Source organism: Microcaecilia unicolor, chromosome 11 (assembly GCF_901765095.1).
Source record: "Microcaecilia unicolor chromosome 11, aMicUni1.1, whole genome shotgun sequence".
NCBI classification, from domain to species: domain Eukaryota; kingdom Metazoa; phylum Chordata; class Amphibia; order Gymnophiona; family Siphonopidae; genus Microcaecilia; species Microcaecilia unicolor.
The window spans coordinates 129,439,365-129,461,196 of record NC_044041.1 but is presented as its reverse complement, the minus strand read 5'-3'; the positions used below and the strand labels follow the sequence as shown (position 1 = coordinate 129,461,196).

General features: G+C 41.3%; 1 protein-coding gene across 1 annotated transcript in view; it reads right to left on the bottom strand.

Moving 5' to 3' along the window:
• Nucleotides 1-19,968, bottom strand: part of LOC115480982 — a 46,962-nt gene extending 26,994 nt beyond the window's left edge. The window contains exons 1-2 of the mRNA XM_030219967.1: nt 19,787-19,968; nt 17,174-17,334 (exon numbers count right to left, since the gene is read on the bottom strand). Coding sequence (XP_030075827.1) covers nt 17,174-17,334; nt 19,787-19,932 — 307 coding nt within the window. The 5' untranslated portion in view covers nt 19,933-19,968. The remainder of the gene's footprint in view (nt 1-17,173; nt 17,335-19,786) is intronic.
• Nucleotides 19,969-21,832: the final 1,864 nt, after the last annotated feature.

Here is a 21,832-nt window from a genome sequence, read left to right as displayed (position 1 = left end):
GCAAAAGACGTACAAATAAAAACACAGACAAATACACACACAAAACAAACATACATACACAAACACACATACACACAGGAAACAAATAGGAATACATAAAAATACATGTATGAGCAAAACACAGGCATGCACACACAAAACATATAAAAACATACTCTCACACACACATACACAGAAGCAAAACATAGACCATACCAAAACAAATATACATACATACATGGAGAGGAACTGGAAGTTATTCCATGAAGTATGCTCTTTGAGCTTTTTCCCATGACATATTCCCCCCTTGCTGCCACAGTCTTGTCACTGCTGGGCTGATCTTAGTAATTTAGATGTGCATTTAATTTTCTTTATTGTAAATTATACTGTGAAATCTATTGACTGAACTATATAGTTCTCTTAATGGATGCTATGTATATTGATATCTAGTGACCAAGTCCACCTTAATAATGGTTTATGGATTTTTCCTCCAAGAACTTTAATCCCAGCCAGTGGTGTGCTGGTAAATGTTTAACAACAGGCTCTCTCCCCGGTCCCCTTCTGCGCCCCCCCCCCCGGTCCCCCTCTGCACCCCCTGTCCCCCTCTGCACCTCCCCCCAAATTGCAGAGCTGGCTATAGCCAGGGAAAGAGCCGGGGGGGGGGGGGGGGATGGCAATGCATTCCTCCAGGAAAAACAAATTAAATGATCCCAGGTTCCAATCTAATTCATGTTAAATGTGCGATAAAATGCCATAAATGCCGTAAATAAATATAAACTTTTAATGTTGAGCACCTGATTCTCAAAGTGAACATATTCCAAACACTATAATGAAAATAAAATGATTTTTTTTCTACCTTTTTTGTCTGGTGACTGTTTTTCTGATCATGCTGGCCCAGTATCCAATTCTGCTGCTATCTGTCCTCTTAACTCCGTTTCCAGGGCTTCCTTTCCTTTCTTCTTCATTTCTGGTCCTCATCTTCTGCCTATTTTCTTCATCCATGTGCAGTTTTTCTCCTCTCTTCCTTTCCCCTCAACTCATCTCCTTCCTAACTCTTCTCTTCCCTCCATCTATGTCCAGCATTTATTCTCTCTCCCCTCCTCTCCCCTGCCCTCCATCCACCCATGTCCAGGGACCCTTCTCTCCCCCTGCCCTGCATGCACCCATACCCAGTGACCCTCCTCTCCCATGCCCTCCATGGGCCCCTGGGATCACTCTCTCTGCTATTTACTTCTACTTCCAAAAGCTCAAAGTCAATATTGAGCCTGCAGCAGTTAGCACTTTTTTTTTAAAATACTGATCATCTGATATTGTCGGGACCTGTTAAGAGTATCTGGCTGGGTCCCAACATCCCCCTCCCCCAAGATTCCAATCTCCCTCTCTCCCACACCCAGAAACATCATGCAAACCCCTTCTAATCCCCCCTACCCTCTAAACGTCATAAAAATCCCTTCCAATTCCTCCACCCAACTTCCCCCCCCCCCAAACATAGACAGCACCCTCACTCTCACCCCAAGTATGCTTCGGGTCTACCTGCCTCATCCTTCTAATTCTTCGGGGCAGGCAGTCTTGCCTGCCCGCTGCCAGCTGACTCTCCCCCGCTGCCGATTCGCATTTCAAAATGGCCGCCGAGACTTCAGCAGAAGTCTCGTGAGGCCACCTCTGGAAGTCTCGGCGGCCATTTTTAAAGCACGAATCGGCAGCGGGGGAGAGTGAGCTGGCAGCGGGCAGGCAAGACTGCCTGCCCCGAAGAATTAGAAGGACGAGGCGTCGGTGAGGATCTGGAGGGAGGGAGGAGAGCCAGAGCCGGCTCGCTATATTTAACAACCGGCTTGCAAGTCGGTTGAAAGATTAACAACCGGCTCTTGCGAGCCGGTGCGAGCCGGCTCCAGCACACCACTGATCCCAGCTATACTAACCACTTTTACCACATCCTCCAGCAACAATTTTCAGATTTAATTATATATTAAGTGAAACAATATTTTATTCAATTTGATTTGGATATCCTACTTAGTAACTTCATGGCATGTCTCCAAATCTTTGTACATTTTCAAAGAGTACACAACTGATTCATGTTTACCCATTTACTCAAGACTCCTTTTACAGAGCCGCACTACCGATTCCGGCACTGCAAATGCGATGAATCCTATAGGAATTGAATGGGTTTTGTCGCATATGCCACGATGGAATCGCTAGTGTGGCTTTTTAAATGAGCCCTCAGGATGTTATAGACCTCTATCATCTCCTTTTAACTGTCTCTTCTCTAAACTGAAAAGCTCTAACCTCCCTACGCTTTCCTCTTAGAGAAATCATCCCATGGCAATACGTTTTGTTGTGGGACAGTGGCACCCTGTGGTTATATTGTAAAATGCATCCTTTGCAATTTGTTTACCATGGCAATCACTGGCTTCCCTGTTTGCTTTCCAGATCTCTCATACAGGTGTACCTTTACTTCTCACTAGTTTTCTTTACCTTACTCTCCTATGTGTGTCTTACACTCCTCACAACTTGCAAATTAAATCTCATGTAGTTTCTCCATTTCTCTGTAATGTGTTACCTCCTACACTGAGGCACGAATCATCTCTTTTAAAATTTAAATCACTACTAAAAACATATTTGTTTATGAAGGCCTTCCCACATTTATCTGTTTCATACTACACTGAGTGTTCGTCTGCAGACCCTTATGCAGCAATGTCATCACATAGTCTGCTTCCTCCTTACCCTTTTGTGTTTTTGGACATTAAAGTTTAAGATTTTAACTCTTCTTTCTACTGCTATTATGATTTTTTTCCCCCTTGGATGACTGTTTGTAATTTAGGCCTTTCCTCCCCTTATATTCCTCCCTTATCTTATTCTCTCTATTATCTTTTTATAACTTTGCAAACCACTTAACTGTTATGATTTGTGGTATATTAAATAAGTTTGAACTGTGAACTGCAAACTGTGAACATTTAGGGGGGAAGTAATCAACACAAGCTACTGTTAGGCTATTTTACCACAAGTCAAATTATTTTAACACAGGGTGTCATTGCATAAAATAAGACTCTGTAGTAAAATAACCCAACTTAACAGCAGCCCACATTGATAACATCCTCCCTTAATGGTTATACATAAGGGTTATACAATACTTGATTTCATTTTATTTTTCTTGTTAAATCAATGGAATGTTTTGGCACCACTTTATTTAACTGCTCCTCCCCTCTCCAGGTCAGAGACATACACACAGAGACACAAATACACAGACACACATAGACATGCAGAAGGTTGCTATTTTTGGCACTGTCCTTACTTCCCAGCTGCTAGGATTGCCATCAAAGCCCACTCCAGCCCATTCAGATCTGTCTTTCCATAATGGGGACACAGCCCATAGAACTGAGCATGTGTGGAAGTGCTGCCGTTGGCAGCTGGAGCACCCTGCTAACTTCCTGCTGCAGGCAGCAGGGGCGACGCTTGGGCAAAGAATCTCTTTGGCTGGTGGGACTTGAGCATCCCTGCCAGCCAGGTATCTGGGTGCCGCAGTTTTGGAGGGGGCATGAGCTTGAGGCCCACCCATGGCTACGCCCCTGGTTAAAGGTGAACTTAAACTGCTTTATTAATGTGCTGGAGTTGGGACGAATCTTGTTCACTTCACAGATAGGAAGAAAATAAACATAATTCTTAGACTCATAAATTGTCCTCCTGTGGTTTGCTCCGGCAGGGCCACAGCATGCATTACTGTCTCTCAACAAAACAGTATATCCAGCTTGTCTCGGAACTGAGATCTAGAGATAAAGGTCTGTATCCTGCAAGTTAATCACACTGACCAGCTGCTGGTCGAGTTTTCACACACAGTTCTACAAGGCTTCATGATGAGCTTGGCCTACCTAAATGTTATGTCTGTAAGCGTCTGGGAATCACATGTAGGTAGTGAAGGCAAATGCAGTAGGGCTCCAATTCTTCCCTCTGGGCATCCTCAACCTAGCTATGCACTGAGCTTTTATACTTCATGGGCCATGCCAATCGGAGAAAATTTTTCTTCACTCAAAGTGTAATTAAACTCTGGAATTCGTTGCTAGGCGGTTAGCTTAGTAGAGTTTAAAAAAGGTTTGGAGGGCTTCCTAAAGGAAAAGTCCATAGGCCATTATTAAATTGGACTTGGGGAAAATCCACTATTTCTGGGATAAGCAGCATAAAATGTTTTGTACTTTTTTGGGATCTTGCCAGGTATTTGTGACCTGGATTGGCTACTGTTGGAAACAGGATGCTGGGCTTCATGGACCTTTGGCCTGTCCCAGTATGGCAATACTTATGCACTTATGTATGCCCTCCCAGTTCCATCTTTCCTGTGTCACCTCTACCCTGAGCGACAGTCTGAGGATTAAGATGGTTCTGTATCCGTGAGGAAGTATTATTAAGGAGGAGTGGAAGCTTCCTATAGACTCCCTCACACTGCCCTGCACTGGACTTACCTCCCAACTACTGAAGTTGCTGTATAAGCATCACTAAGTTTTGTTTTAAAGCTATCCTCTTTCCATATAGGGATCCTTTGTATTTATCCCATGCATTTGTGAATTCTGTCACCTTATTTGTCTCCATCACCTCCTCTAGGTGAGCGCATTCTAGGTACCCACCACCATCTCCATGAAAAAGTATTTCCTGATGTTATTCATAAGTCAACCACTCTGCAACCTCAATTCATGTCCTCTAGTTCTACCACTTCCCTGTCTTTGAAAAAGATTTGTTTGTATATTAATACCTTTCAAGTATTTAAAAGTCTATATCTTATCTCCCCTATCCCTCTTTTCCTCTAGGATAGACATATTCAGTTCATAAAAAGGGACATTTTCGATATGAAGTCTAAATCCAATTTTAGATGTTTTGTGTCCAGCATTCAAGTGGTGAACATAGCCATTTTCAAACATGAAAAAGTCTATCTTTTTGTGTCAAAAATGGTCATTTCCTAGACTTTTTATGTGCTCAGAAAACTTACACAGATGCATTTCAGTTACTGGATCAATCACTTATTTTATCTTGGTTTGAATACTGTAATTTTGTGGCTGATTGGTTTTAATTCATAGATTGCAAATTATGCAAAATACAGCAGTCTGATTAAATATTTGGTTTATCTAAGTATGAATCAATTAGGGGCACTGGTTACCAATTATTAACCCTTGTCCATTTTAAGGCAATTACAATGGTCTTTAAAATGTATATGTTAAATTTAGTGGTTTTCCTTCAGGGTGTAAATTCTCGATATAAGAAATGGGATCAGTTCTTGTTATGGTTCCTGGACACCATTAAGATAAAATCAATTAAACATTTCACTTTTCCGGTGCATTATCAACTGGCCACGCTTTGGAATTCTTTGCCTCCATCATTAAGATTGTGCATACATTATTTGAGATTTAGAAAACTGTTGAAAACCTTGTTCTTTCAAAAAAACTGGCCTTACATCTCTAGACTCTGATTAATTGTATATGGTTTTCTCACATGTTTGGTTATTATAATTCCTGGATATTTTGATCTGGTTTTCTCTTGTTTGCAATCCACCCTGAACTGTATAGGTAGTGGTGGACTAGAAGATCTAATTCCAACCTCACACTGTGCACAATATTATATATACTCTTGTAGTGGTAACACAATGAATATACTCAGATGTTTCTGTTTGAAGGGTTTTCCTTGAAGCAAACTACATTCATAACCTTCTCTGTTGTCTGTCAGTCAACCAGTTTCCAATTCAGTTTACCACTCTCAGTCCTAACTTCAGCCCGTTTAGCTTATTCGTGAGCTCTCTGTGAGGAACTGTATCAAAGGCTTTGGTGAAATCCAAGTAGATTACATTTATCGCATGTCCTTTATCCAGTTCTCTGGTCACCCAGTCAAGAGAGCTAAATCTGATTTTGTAACGAGAAGGCTGGTGACAGATCTGAAACTATCCCGAACACTCTGTACTCTTGCCTTTCAGCTCCTTGTGCCACTACTACTAATTTACCAACAGCTGATACTTTGGCTGACTGCTTTATTGATAAGATCAAATGACTGCAGAGTTCTTTACCTGCACGTTTAGTGGCACCTTCGTCAGCACTTAGCGATGAAAATGATTCCTCATTTCAAACTCCCTCAGTCAGTCTTATCTGTATACGTTGATCATCCTTTACTCTACCAACATACTCTTTCTTGTTGAAAGCACTGTCGTCTATGCGGCCAACAACCTGCTCACTGGATGTTGGCCCTACAGTTTGAATTCCAGTACATTGATTTTTGTGTGTCTACATTCAGTTTTAGCTGTTATATAAAACCATATTCTGTGGTGATCACTGTTGCCTAGGTGGGTACTTACATTAGGCACACTTTGGGCATATTCAGAAGCATGGATTAATGAGACAAAGCCAACATGGATTTAGTGAAGGGAAATCTTGCCTCACCAATCTATTACATTTCTTTGAAGGGGTGAAAACATGTGGATAAAGGTGAGCCGGTTTGAAAAAGTACCTCATGAAAGACTCCAGAAGAAAATGGAGAGTCATGGGATAGAAGGTAGTGTCCTATTGTGGATTAAAAACTGGTTAAAGGATAGAAAACAGAGAGTAGGGTTAAATGGTCAGTATTCTCAATGGCGAAGGGTAGATAGTGGGGTTCCCCAGGGGTTTGTGCTGGGACTGCTGCTTTTTAAACATATTTATAAATGATCTAGAGATGGGAGTAACTAGTGAGGTAATTAAATTTGCTGATGACACAAAGTTATTCAAAGTTGTTAAATCGCGAGAGGATTGTGAAAAATTACAAGAGGACCTTACGAGACTGGGAGACTGGGTGTTTAATGTGAGCAAGTGCAAAGTGATGCATGTGGGAAAGAGGAACCCGAACTATAGCTACATAATGCAAGGTTCCATGTTAGGAGTCACCGACCAAGAAAGGAATCTCGGCGTCGTTGTTGATGATGCATTGAAACCCTCTGCTCGGTGTGCTGCAGCGGCTAAGAAAGCAAATAGAATGTTAAGTATTATTAGGAAAGGAATGGAAAACAAAAGTGAGGATGTTATAATGCCTTTGTATTGGTCCATGGTGCGACCGCACCTCAAATATTGTGTTCAATTCTGGTCACCGCATCTTAAAAAAGATACAGTGGAATTAGAAAATGTACAGAGAAGGGTGATGAAAATGATAAAGGGGAAGGGATGACTTCCCTATGAGGAAAGGCTGAAGGGTCTAAGGCTCTTCAGCTTCGAGGGGAGATATGATAGAGGTCTATAAAATCATGAGTGGAGTGGAATGGGTAGATTAGAAGCGTCTGTTTACTTTATCCAAAAATACTAGGACTAGGGAGCATGCGATGAAGCTAAAAATTAGTAAATTTAATATAAATTGGAGAAAATATTTCTTCTCTCAACGTGTAATTAAACTCTGGAATTTGTTGTCAAAGAATGTGGTAAAGGTGGATAGCTTAGCGGGGTTTTAAAAAGGTTTGGACAGCTTTCTAAAGGAAAAGTCCATAGACCATTATTAAATTGACTTGGGGAAAATTCACTGCTATTTCTGGGATAAGCAGCATAAAATGTATTGAACTTTTTCAGGATCTTGCCAGGTATTTGTGACCTGGATTGGCCACTGTTGGAAACAGGATGTAGAATAGCGTTGGGTGCCAAATTCCATGTCCAACTTTGGACATTAGGGCTTACACCAGCTAAAACCTGGTGTACATTCTGGCACGCAAGTTGGGTGCAATTCTCGGTATGCTATAAAACTGTGTGCAATTTTCTGGAACACCTCTGACCTTCCCATGCCCCTCCCATGGCCACACTCCATTTTCAGTTATGCTCAAAAACACTTAGGCGCTAACCTATAACTGGGCACATAAGTGCATTTGTGCATTTGTGCATTGTTCTGTGATTTCAGTCCCATTTCGGCACCTTGCATCCATTAGAACACGTTTCCTCGCTGAATGTTCGGTGCCTAATTAGCACCTAACTTTAGGTGCCTTTTATAGAATTCCCTATATTCTGTATTTGTGAGCACCAGATCCAGCATCACCCCTTCCCTCATGGGTTCCTTCACCATTTGTCTGAGTAGAACACTTTATGCTTTAACTGCTCAACACTATAACCACACTTAAATCTCAATCTGAATCAGGAAATGCAGTATAAATATCTTAAAGAATCTTCAAGACCTCAGTGGTAGGTCATTTCACATAGGAACACAGTCCTATGACTTACCACTTCCTCATCAGTCTTATACAATTTTATTCTCTGATATCGTATCTAGCAATTTTTAGAATTTTTTTTAATATAAAATATCTTTACTTAACTTGCACAGAGAGACCTGTGAACAACAAGTTCCTCCATATGAATCAAAATGGCGACTGTACAATCTTTCTCTGATTTTGCAGATGGGTCATTCCAATCCACATCAGACAAGCTGAAATCTCCCTGTAACAACACCTCCATTTCATTCCCAGCTTATGGTTCAATCAGATCTTTGTCCAGCTTCTCTATTTGTGTCAGATGCCTGTAGATAACATCTATCTAGATATAGGTTCCCTCTTCTCTTTCCAGGACGATCCATCTCTGCATTTCAGCTGTTTTAATATTGTTTTTCACATAAAATGTGACTCCTCCACCTTTTCAGCCTGTTCTATCCCTCCTAAAAAAAAAAGCATAGCCCGGTATGGTTGTATCCCACTCATGGGAATCATTGAACCATGTCTTAAGTGATAGCAACAATATCCAAGTGTGCCTCAAACATCAGTGCCTGCAAATCCTGAACCTTGTTATTGAAATTAGTGCTCATGAATGAGTTGCTTAGATGGTTTATTATATTAACTTTGTCTTCTCCGCTGCTGTCATGCTTATGCTTTTGAGGAGAGTTACTTCCACCCCTAGTTTAATTGCCTTGAAACACACTGTCTCAATTTCTCCTCAATGATCCTTTTTCCAGCCACAGAAAGATGGGGCCCATCTTTACAGTAAACCTTTTTGTTTTCCCATATATTATCATTTATTATTTTGTGGACAAACCAAAGTGGTTTACAATAAATCAATAACAGGTTTAAAAATAGGAAAAGAACTCCAGTTGTAGATAGGGAAGATCACACATCTAAATCTCATTGGTAAGCAAACATAAAAGAACCCAACATACAAGCACTGCACACCAGAAAACATACAGCAAACAGTTTAGTATAACACTCAGCTAGTCAGGGCAACTCCCCCACCGCAGGAAGAGCCACCATCAAGTCTCAAATGCTGATTGAAAAAGACATGTCTTCAAAGAAGCACGGAATGATAAATGTGAAGATTTGAGTTGGAGATGGTGTGGCAAAGGATTCCAACGTGCAGTGTGAGTGAGAAAAAAGAAGGTACTGACCCTTGTAGATTCCTATCTAGCCTTGGTGAGTTGGAGAAGGACCAGTCTATTGTCATTCAGTGAGCGCAGCACACGATGAGGAACATATGGTATTATAATGGATGCCAAATAAGCAGATGTACCGGTATGAAAGACCTTATGAGCCGAGGTAAGGATTTTAAATTTGACTCTAGCTTTTATTGGGCCAGTGAAGGCACATGAGAAGTGGCGTTACATGATCGGAACGCCATGCTTGACAAATGATAAGCGCTGCAGTGTTTTGTAAAGTTTGGAAACGTTTAGGATTGTATTTTGTTATGCCTGCATATTGCCCCATCCTCCTATGTGTCTAAAATGTTCCTGATGACACCAGGATTTGAGACACTTATTGAAGTTTTCTGTATTAGGTAGTCTTTCTCCTCCTTTTCCTTAGGTAGGTAGGTAGTTAGGTAGTACTTCAGAAAAAGCTACAGTCAAAACCAAAGACTTTAGCCCCTCCCCCAGCTTCGTGAAAGTTCTCTATGCTCTAAGGGATCCTTTTACAAAGACGCGCTAGTGTTTTTAGCATGCGCTAAATGTTAGAGACGTCCATATGGGTGTCTCTAGCATTTACCACATGCGAATCATTAATACGCACTAAAAACGCTAGCGAGCCTTTGTAAAAGGACCCCTAAGTGTGCTATTGTTGGCTAGGTCATTTGTCTCCAGGTGGATTATAATATCAGTGTTAGAATCCTTACTCTATTCTCTGATCACAATCAGTATTTGGCTGGTACTCTTGCTGGCGGAAAAACCTGGAAGGCACTTAACCTTGTTGAGTCCCATGGAATATGTTCCTATGTTAATACCTCATAATAGAGTCCTCTAGCAGCAAGAAGTTTCTGTTTTGAACAGTTTTGTCAGTGCTTTGTGAGTCACGTTTGCATTGAGTTACCTTCTTTGTCTCTGGCTCCACCTCATTTCTTACTTTATAAGCATCTTAATGCTCTAAAGCAGCAAAAGAATTACGTAGAGGCAACAATGGGGAGGATGGATGCCTCTAATGGGCCTTTGAGTTTGTGTGACTTTGACTGTCAAGGGCCTACTGTTTTCCTTTGACTGCAGGTGCTCTTTGCTGGCCTTCAGAAGCTTATAGTTAAACCATCTCTAGCAATAGGAGAAAGTCTTAAGACCTACACTCTCTAGTGCCATCTAAGGCTTTGGTCTTCATTCCTGGTCTTTGAGAGACACCAATAGGTCAGATTTTCAGGATACCCCTAATGAATACACATGAAGGAGATTTGCATACCTTCAACCTCTACTGCATGCAAATCTCACTCATGTATATTCATTAGGGTTATTCTGAAAATCTAACCCGTTGGTGTCTCTCAAATACCAGGAGTGAATATTTATTTTTTATTTTTGTATTTTTGTTACATTTGTACCCCGCGCTTTCCCAATCATAGCAGGTTCAATGTGGCTTACAATTATATACAGGTACTTATTTATACTTATGATATACAGGTACTTATTTGTACCTGGGGTAATGGAGGGTTAAGTGACTTGCCCAGAGTCACAAGGAGCTGCCTGTGCCTGCAGTGGGAATCGAACCCAGTTCCCCAGGACCAAAGTCCACCACACTAACCACTAGGCCACTCCTCCACTCCTAATGATGTCCTGAAAATCTGACCAAGGATTGGGACTGAAGACCAAGGTTGTAAGGGGTAGGACTTCTTCCTAAAATAGCCATGCACATGTATATTAAAATACCAGGGTAATACATTTTGAGCCCAATATTCAAAAAGTACTTAGACATTTGCTGCCATGCCTAATGTTGGTGCAATTTATTTTAAATATCGTTTGGCATTATATATTATATTTAGCACTATACATATAGTCCCTTGTACTTAAAAATGGAGGGGTGTGGTGAGGACATTCTGGGGTAGTATCAACTACATGTAACAGGTACTTACATAGGCAGTAATATTCAGCCTCTAGTCAGTAACAGAGAGGCTCTTTTGACCTACACCAAAAGTGATGTAAAAAAAAAAACCCAGCAAATCACACACAAGGTTCCCCCCCCCCCCCCCCCCCCCACCAAAAAAAATCCTATATTGAAACAAACACCCGATGTGGTTCATATTTCACCCATTCATGGGCTGCCTCAGAGGTCAGTGCTAAAACAATATGCAAATAACAATAAATAAACGTGAATAAAATTATAAAGCTATCAATACATAAAAACAAAAAACCTGAGGGATCCAGTCATCAAATTATGTGCACTTACAAAGGACTGACAAATAAATTGAAAAACTTTTGTGTATACAAATAAAACACATAGATGTATATATCAGAAAACTCATAATGGCATATCTGTGCGGTATAATGTGCAACATTCCTGTGGCCATTTCAAAATGTATCATTGTGTATATGTAGTAAGCTGTATTCAAACATTACATAAAAATTAATATGTCATCTGCTTTTTTTTTGTATATTCAGCCTCTATAGATACAACTTGATTGTTTCCCTAGCCGTGCCCCCTCCCTACCCATCTTCAAATCAATGCTGAAAGCCCACCTCTTCAATGTCGCCTTCAGCACCTAATCACTACACCTCTTCTCAGGAAAACTTATCTACCCCAACTTGACATTTCGTCCTTTAGATTGTAAGCTCTTCCAAGCAGGGACCGTCCTTAATTGTTAATTTGTACAGCGCTGCGTAACCCTAGTAGCACTCTAGAAATGTTAAGTAGTAGTAGTAGTAGTAGTAGCAAAGGCTAAAGCAGCTAGAGCACTTCAGGTTGGAGAAAAGACAGCTGAAGGGAGATATGATAGAGGTCTATAAAATACTGAGCGGAGGGGAATGGGTAGAGGTGAATCGCTTGTTTACTCTTTTCAAAAATACTAGGACTAAGGGGCACACAATGAAGCTACTAAGTAGTAAATTTAAAACAAACCAGAGAAAATATGTCTTCACTCAACAAGTAATTAAACTCTGGAATTCGTTGCCAGAGAATTTGGTAAAAGCAATTAGCTTCGCAGGGTTTAAAAAAGGTTTAGAAAATTTCCTAAATGAAATGTGCATAAGCCATTATTAAGATGGACTTGGGAAAATACACTGCTAATTCTTGGTTAAGCAGCATGAAGTCTGTTTTACTGATTCTGGAATCTTGCTGCAGGTACTTGTGACCTGGATTGGCCACTGTTGGGAAAAAAAATGAACTTAGCACTATTCTATGAACCTCGCTTAAAGTTTGGCACAGTTTATAGAATACGTGTAGCGCCCGTCCCCGCAACTAAAATTTAGGTTCAACCATTTACGCCAACTAAAACCTGGAGTAAATGCCCGGGCCTAGATTGGATGTATTCTATAATAGTGCACCCATGCTCCTCCCATGGCCATGCTCCCTTTTGAGATCCATGCATTAGAATTTACGCACACCACTTTGCAGAATATGCTTAGTAAGTTGTGTGCGTTAAGTCTAATTAGTGCCAATTAGTGCTAATAATTGATTGTTATTGGCCAATATCGGTGCCAATTGGCTTGTTAATCAATACAGTTCTGTGCGCAATTTGGCTGCACTGCCACATTTGCATGCACAACCTTAGTCGCCATATATAGAATCCGAGTCTATGGGCTAAATTCAGTAAATAGCACACAAATTTGGGCACTGAAAAAAATAAGCACTAAACCCCAGATTTTATATATGATTCCGCGCAGAGATATGTGCATAACATAATTGGTGTAACAAGGTAATCAGCATTTTTAACAGCACTTAACAAGCAATAATGCGCACTAATTGGAAATAATTACAATTTATGCGTGGAAATTGCTAAGCGTATTCTATAAAGAACTGCGCCTAAATTGAAAAGTGTGCAGTGCATGTAGCTTAAAAGGGATGTGTTTATGGGCGTATTTCTGGGGGTTTCATGGGCGTTCCAAAATTTCCACACGTAATTACAGAATACGGGTCAGTGCGCCTAAATCTACATGCAGGGATTTACACCAGGTTTTTATTTGCGTAAATGGACATGTAGATTTAGGCACTATAATATCAACTAAGCATATTCTATACACCACGCCTAAATGTTATAGAATATGCTTAGTTTTGTGCAGATTTTTTAGGAGCCATATATAGAATCTGGCCCTAAGTGCTATTCTATAAACAGCACTCCGAGTTGGGTGCCGTTTCTAGAATAATGCTTAGCCTCAGGATCTGCACCCAAAACGATGTACACCAACTGAAACTTAGTGTATATCCTCACACCTAAATTAGGCACATACCTGCTGTATTCTATAGCACTGCAGGCAAATTGTAAGAATGCCCCTGACCCGTCCATGCCCTCTTTTTTGGGTCCGTGCATAAAATTTGTTTTATGCATCATTATAGAATATGGACTACAAAGATGCACGTGAAAGTTCAAATTGTTGCCAATTAGTGCTATTAATTGATAGAGCTTGTCATGAAATGCCTAGCCACCTGCCTGTGGCTACCCTGCGGCCACTTAGAGGGTCTATCCCCAGCACAGCTCAGTTCCGCCTGCACTTGCCACTTGTGCTCTATACTACCACCCTCCTCCCACTGACTGGGTCCCAACTGCCTCTGGGTGAGTCTCCTGCTCTCAAATTATCCCCAGTGTTTTCTAGGTTACTGGGGGCCACACTCCCAGAGGTCCTACAGCAAATAGGAAGCACTCACAGAGCCAACACACAAACCACCAGGATTCTTAGTCAGTCCACACAAGCAGAGGCAATAAACTAAAATGTTTACTCTCATGAAAAAAATAGAACAATGAACAAAAAAGGTGCAATCAGCAAAACAATACCAAGTAACTGAAATATGGATCAACTATAACACTATCTAAACATTTGTTTACTATCTAAATAGTATCTGGGGAGATCAGGAAATATAGCTGCTCACAAGTTATCAAATATCACTGCTTACAGGGCTTCAGCAAAGAGCTCTTTCTCTCTCTTCTCCCTGACTGAAACTGAAGGCAAAACCAGTAACTCCTGGTTAACTTCAAACACCAGGCCAATCCGAGCCCAGAACAACAACATTTGAAAATAACTGTCCACATCACTGCATGTACTTCCTCTCTGTGCTTAAACTAAAGAAGGAATCATTCACTTTTCTGCAACATTTGAAAATGTAACATTACCACCTGCTGGCCAAACTGGAGAAATACAGTTCAAGAATTAAGGCAGTTTTACAGGCTTAAAAATCCACTGTTTTGTCACAGCTCCCAATTATTGATGCTAATTGGCTCGTTATTCAATTAAATTGTGTGTGCAATTTGGGTACATGTGCAATTTTGAGTGCCATGTATAGAAATTGGGAGAATGCCACTTGGCACACAATTACAAAATAGTGTAGGCACCCTGCTAGCACCTATTATTTTTATTATTACTACTACAGTCTTATAACTTGCAAAATACCTAAAGTTCACTGTGGGTAACAACAGACAAAACTGAACAACACCAGGAATTACAATATTTTAAACCAAATTATACAATAATTTTCAAAAAAATACACCATTACCACAAATTAATAACATTTCTTTAAAAAAAATGTTTTAAGAGCTTTCCTGAACTGAAGATAACCACAAATTCTTAAAAGAAAAGAAGGAAGAAAATTCCAAAACTGTGCAGCCTGATAGGGAAAAGTAGATTGGAAATTCCTCTTTGCCTTTACAGGGCGAAATGAGGGAAATTTTAGAAAAAATTGATTTTCGTAGATCTAGAAATAAAATCATTTAGAAAAGCAAGATGAACACCTAAATAAGCAGGAGTCCATCCATACAATGCTGATAGGTCAAAGCTGATACTGTAAATTGAAAACTTGCCCCCAATAGTAACCGACGCAAACGGAATAACAAAGGAGTAATATGGTCATATTTGTCTGCTGTAAAGATAACTCTTGCTGCTGCATTCGGTATACTTCCCTGCAAAAGTGCTAGTATTCTGTAACTTTACACGTGCAAATGTGAGCGCTCAGTTATAAAATTGTTTTGCATGCATAGTTCATATTCAGCGGTGCTCACTATCCATAACGTGCCAATGAATGTACAAGTAATTTCAAACGTCTAGATTAGACGCTCCAAATTCCCCAGGCTTCTTGCTCAATATCAGGCCTTGTTGTCTTTAACAAGTGTGCTTAAAATGATTTCCACCTAGCTGGACACACTGGTGTCTTTGTCCCTTAGATTAGTGAAGGTGGTATCATTATGGGCTCCTTTTACTAAGCGGTGGTAAGCCCAACGCGGGCTTCCGCTCGCTATACAGGGAGTACTGCCGGGCTACCATAGCAGCCCAGCGATACTTCCAACCCCTAGCGCGCCGTCATTTCTGGTGCTACAAAAATTTATTTATTTTTGTAGCGCTGGAGTGTACTCGCTTACCGCTGGGTTAATGCAAGAGCCCTTACCGCCACCTCGATGGGTGGTGTGTAAGGGCTCCCCCCGAAATGGCCGCGCGGCAAGTACTGGAGAGGACAGGTACAAATCAAGGTAGGGTATACACCAAAAGTAGCACATATGAGTTTATCTTGTTGGGCAGACTGGATGGACCGTGCAGGTCTTTTTCTGCCGTCATCTACTACGTTACTATGTTACTTTACTTACCGCACGGCCATTTCCTGTAGGAAAGTGAGACTTCCCTTTTACCAGCTGTGGTAAAAGGGGGCCTCAGCGCACGTGTAAAACACGCGCCGACAGCAGCACCGGCCCCCTTTTGCCACAGCTTGTTAAAAGGGGCCCCCTATCTGTGGAACAGGTCTGAGTAACTTCTACTGGATTTTTGGAGGTTTCTTTTGTGTTAATTTCTTAACTCCGTCAAGCTCCATCCCTGGCCGCCTTCAAATCCGGGCTAAAGGCCTACCTGTTTGATGCTGCTTTTGATTCCTAACTTGTCACTTGCTCGTAACCTTTATCTTGTCTTCCTCTCTTCAATAGTCCCTTTCCCTATGTGTCCTATCTGTCTGCCCTACCCTTATCCCTTTGTACTGTCTGTCTGTCCTGATTTAGATTGTAAGCTCTTTTGAGCAGGGACTGTCTTTTCTTCATGTTCAATTGTGAAGCGCTGCGTACGACTGGTAGCGCTATAGAAATGATTTATAGTAGTAGTAGTAGTAGTAACTTGGTATATTTGCATTTTCCATGGTTCTCCCTTATGTTTTGTGGGCTATAATTTTGCATCCTGAAATGTTAAATTTCTTTTGTTTATTGTTGATGCCTTTTTTGTATGATTTATCCTTTCATAGTATGATTATTGTTACTAGTTATCTGTTATCCATGCTTTGTTAATGAATAATTGTTAAAACCGAAAAAAATCATTAGTTTGGGACTGTGTATGCTAATGGAGCCACAGTGCAGTGTACATTAATGGAGCTTTATAAATAAAAATCACAGTTTCAGGACTGTACAGTGCTGTGTACACTAATGGAGCTTTATAAATTATAATTCTGTCTCTGGGACTGTACGATGCTGTGTACACTAACTGAGCTTTATAAATAATCATTACTCTGGGACTGTAAGTTTCTCTGTGCATTAACCAGGGCTTTTTTTGAGGGGGTACTGAGTACCGGCACCTTTTCTATATACTGCTAAAATTGACCCATGGTCCCCAAGTTTTAATGAAAGAGCTCAGGCTCTACACAAAAATTCTGTCTTGTCATAGATTCTGTGACTGGTTGCAAGAGGCCTGACTATTGTGGGATGGGTCCCTCAGTGATCCCCCCCCCCCCCCCCCCAAAGGGTGGCCTAGCATTTGAGTACCGGCACATTTTTCTCTAGAAAAAATGCACTGGCATTAACTAAACCTTATAAATGATAATCACTGAGAGTGTATGGTGATGTGTATTGCTAATGGTGCACAGCCCATTCCGTTAGAAACTTACTTTGCTCCGTCATGTTCTGGGGTTTCGGGGTAGTGTGGAAGGCTCCCAGCCATATTTCCCTCACACGTTTCAAGTACCGTGATGGAATGTGGGGGGGCTTGTCCATACTCAGCATCTGCAGTATCCCTGTCCGTATCCCTGCAAGCAGCTTCTCCCTACAACTTAGGGCAAAACAAATGAACACAGTGTTAGAGCCAGCCTTTCTTTTTTTCTAAATCAACAAAAGAGTTGTCTCCAGTTTTTGCATGAGTAGAACATTGGCTGTCAATCCTACTCAAGTCCTAGAATACTTTAAGGGGTTGAGTGTAATATCCACCACTGACAGCAGATTCCCCTCCATTTGCTATCTTGGAGATATTTATAATTTTTTTTAAATGTTAAAGCTGCCTTGGGTACAATAACCAGAATCACAGGCCGTAGACAGCGAGCTGGGAAGAGTCCAGGGTTTTCCTCTTGGTTGTGAACAGGTGTGAAGCTGAGAAGGATGGGATGGAGCCTCAGTTTATGAATGGTAGGGCCTTCCTGGAGTCTACAAATACCACATTGCTTTAGGATGTACAGTAAGTTCCAAATAGGATTAGCTAAGAAGTCTCCCCTCTGGAACTACCTCACATTAACTTTAGGGCTGTTGTAATGGAAAGGTGAAGCACTGGGTCCAGGGGTGGGAGGAAATAGAATCCATGCTGTATTTTTGAGTCAGTCAGTCTGAGAACACAAAAGCCCAAATGTGAAGCTGAAGTGGCTGAAACATATCCTTCCATTTTTGCTGTTTTTGTTTCCAGCAATTGACATGGTCTTTTTCCATATAACACATTTCCAGTCTTGTACACATGTACAATCCAAATGCAGCCTTACATACACTCTATATTCATGCTCTGTGTGCACTTTGCACACATGAATCCTCACACTCACACCACATAGATATCACACAATTAACATACTCCACATGCTTACACCATATCTATACACCACACACATGACCCCTAGGACTTTCTTCACATGCCACACATACTACACACACACGTTGACTTCATCAAGAAATAAAACTGGAGTGGACTGGATTTTTGGTCTTCCAGTTTCTGCACTGATTTCTGATTCTGCTTATGGTGCCTGCAGGGCAGGAACTACAGACCTCTGTGTCCAGCTGTCAATGTCACTCACTTGGTGAAGACAACCCACCTTTTCTCTCAGTTTAAGGGGAGTAATGAGGAATTCTGGAGCATAATTAGTGTGTTCAGCTCTATTCAGGGTGCAGGCAAAGAGGGTAGGTCACAGTTCCCCAAATTCTATAAAAAGCACTAAAAATTGCGTGCACAAAGTTGGGCGCACGCACAATTTAACTGAACAATGAGCTAATTAGCCAGATAATCAGCTTTTTAATAAGCAATTATTGGCACTAATTATAATTATTTAAAATGTGCATGCGTAAATTTAGGTCTGAGTCAAAAAAAGGTGGTGTGGAAATGGGAGGGACAAGGGCGGATCGGGGGCATTCCTTTCCATTATGCGCATAGTTATAGATTAAGGTGGTATCTGCACCTAATTTAGACACAAGCGTTTCCATTGGTGTAAAAGACTGCGCCTAAATATAATCACAGTTCCCAGGCGTAAGAGCTATTCTATACACCACACCTTTTAGTGCAGTTTATAGCATAGCACTGAGCAGGGTTTTTTCAGCACCAATTTTTTTTGCACCACATGTAGAATTTAGTACTATTCAGCTTGGAGAAGAGACGGATGAGGGGAGATATGATTGAGGTCTACAAAATCCTGAGTAGTGTACAACGAGTAGAAGTAAATCGATTTTTTACTCGTTTCGAATGTACAAAGACTAAGGGACACTCAAGAAAGTTACATGGAAATACTTTTAAAACAAATAGGAGGAAATAATTTTTCACTTAATGAATAGTTAAGCTCTGGAACTCTTTGCCAGAGGATGTGGTAACAGTGGTTAGCGTATCTGGGTTTAAAAAAGGTTTGGACAAGTTCCTGGAGGAAAAGTCCATAGTTATCTATTGAGGCAGACATGGGGAGGCAGCTGCTTGCCCTAGGATTGATAGCATGGAATGTTGCTAATAATTGGGTTTCTGCCAGGTACTTGTGACCTGGCTTGGCCACTGTTTGGAAACGGGATACTGGGCTAGATGGACCATTGGTCTGACCCAGTATGGCTACTCTTACGTTCTCATGCAACTACCTGCCCACTCCAGGCCCTGATTTGGGATCGATTCCGTTTCCTTGGGGAAAGACTAAGCCTTTTCTGGTATTCATGCTTACCAGGATTTGTAGTCTTGCATCAGCATTAGGATGCATTCTTCAGGGAAACCATACTACATCCTTTGAGAGTGAAGCCTTATATTGAACCAAACTAAGAATGCACCAAAGCTGATGGGGACCGTATGCTTTTGAGACCATATGGGTCTCCCTTCAGATGCAGATTTAATCAGTGTCAAGCTAATGACATCTGAAGATGGAACTAACTCAATTGGGTTTACTACGTCTCAATCATTATGAAGTACAATACAGGGCAGCCTAGTCTGCAAACTGTACAGTTTTCACCAGCACCACAAAGGTTACTAGAACTAACAGGAAGGAATCTCATTAATGCTTTACCTGCTGGAGATGCTGATGAGCTGGAAGCGTGGGCTCTCTAGACCTACCCTATCACCAGGCAGCCCAGAAGAGGAGGGCAGAGGTGTCGGAGCTCCTTGGGTTGAGCATGCTGCCCAACCCAGGAGATGCAGCAGGAGCAAACTCATAGTCTCGAGCACCAGCGTCTGGGATTCTTCAGTGCAAGTGCTGGAAGGGGTGCGAATGGCCAGGATCCAACAGAGCACAGTGAGAGACTCCAGTCAGGACACAGGACAAGCCCCAAGCAGACATGAAGCACTCGGCTGTCTATTAGGTCTCAGCAAATATTTTCTTGTTTTCTTCCTGATTTTTGATTTCCCTCCACATTAGAGGTGGGTGTATGTTCACTGAGCCTGAGAAACCTGTTATCTGCCTGTTCCAGGCCTGACCTTGGGATAGCTCACATGCTTTAGCCCAAGCTGTCCTGAGTGAATGAAAGAAATGGTTTGTGATATATATTCCATTTTGATGGTAATAGTATGGAATTCTTCCATGGCAGGAGAGAGGAGGGTATGTAATCTTTTGTGGGGGCAAGTGAATGCCTGAATGGAATGATTTCTGGAGAGGGAGACTGATGGTACTGTCCTTTTTTTCTTGCATATCCAGTACACTATTTTGTAAACAAGCAGACCTGCAAGAAAGATTTTTAGGTATAGCTACTCACCCTGAATTTCTTAACCCTCCTTTTGGTCCTCAGGCTGTCTCCTCTACAACTAGAATAATACTTGTTGACAAACCCTGGCTGAGACAGCTTCAAATATGTTTTTATTGATCAGAGACAGTGGAAGGGAGCGTAGACAGCTGGGAGAGCTCCTCCATTGGTCATAGGTGATGGATGGGGATACAAGTGCTTTCGAGAGCTCTTCTATTGGTCAGAGGTCAAGGAAATGTGGGGGCGCAGGCTGCTGGCAAGAGTCTTCTATTGATTGGAAGCAGTGGAAAGGAGGGCAGGAAACTGAAAGACATTTTCTATTGGTTAGAAGCACTGCAAAGGCAGCAGGCATTTGGCAGAACTCTTCTATTGGTTAGGCTTGCCTTAGCTGTTCAGTGTCACTGTCACATGCTCAGATAGGTCTGACTATCTCCAAAAACAGTTTTGATTTTCCAAAACCTTAAAATATCCCAGTGTGTTTGAAATTCACATGCATACAGTCCTTGGTCTTTTTGTGGTGGGTTAATTTATCTTTTGGTACTCTGACATAATTTGGCCTCCTCCCACCTAGCTCCTGTATTGTGTGATGCTTGGATGTGACACTGCAAAAAATAGCACCTCAGATCATTCTCTATGTCTGTGGGCTGATACTGTGCACACCTGGTTACTAGGGGTCTGTTAGCATTACTTTCCTGTTCTGCAGCGTGCCTTTGAGGGATTAAGATTGGTGGTGACTCCCAGCTTCTATGCACAGAGCTTCCATCTTGGGCTAAGCCTAGGAGGGAAGCCATGGTCCTATATGCTGGGATATAAAAAGAAAATAATCTTGTAAAAACAGAATTCTCTGAGGACAAGCAGGCCAGCTAATTCTCACATGTGGGTGACATCATTCATTTAATCGCTCCGCTTTTACTGCTCGGTCATCTAGCGGTCCAACCGATTCTTTTGCCGGCTTCCTGCTTTAATATACCTAAAAAATATTTTACTATGTGTTTTTGCCTCCAACGCAATCTTTTTTTCGAAGTCCCTCTTAGCTTTGCATTTGACTTGACATTCCTTATGCTGTTTCTTATTATTTTCAGTCGGTTCCTTCTTCAATTTTCTGAAGGATTTTCTTTTAGTTCTAATAGCTTCCTTCACCTCACTTTTTAGTCATACCGGCTGTCGTTTGGTCTTCCGTCCTCCTTTTTAATACGTGGAAAATATTTGGCCTGGGCTTCCAGGATGGTGTTTTTGAACAGCATCCACACCTGATGTAAATTTTTGACCCTCACAGCTGTTCCTCTAAGTTTTTTTTTACCGTTCTTCTCATTTTATCATAGTCTCTTTTTTTAAAGTTAAATGCTAATGTATTTGATTTCTTATGTATACTTACT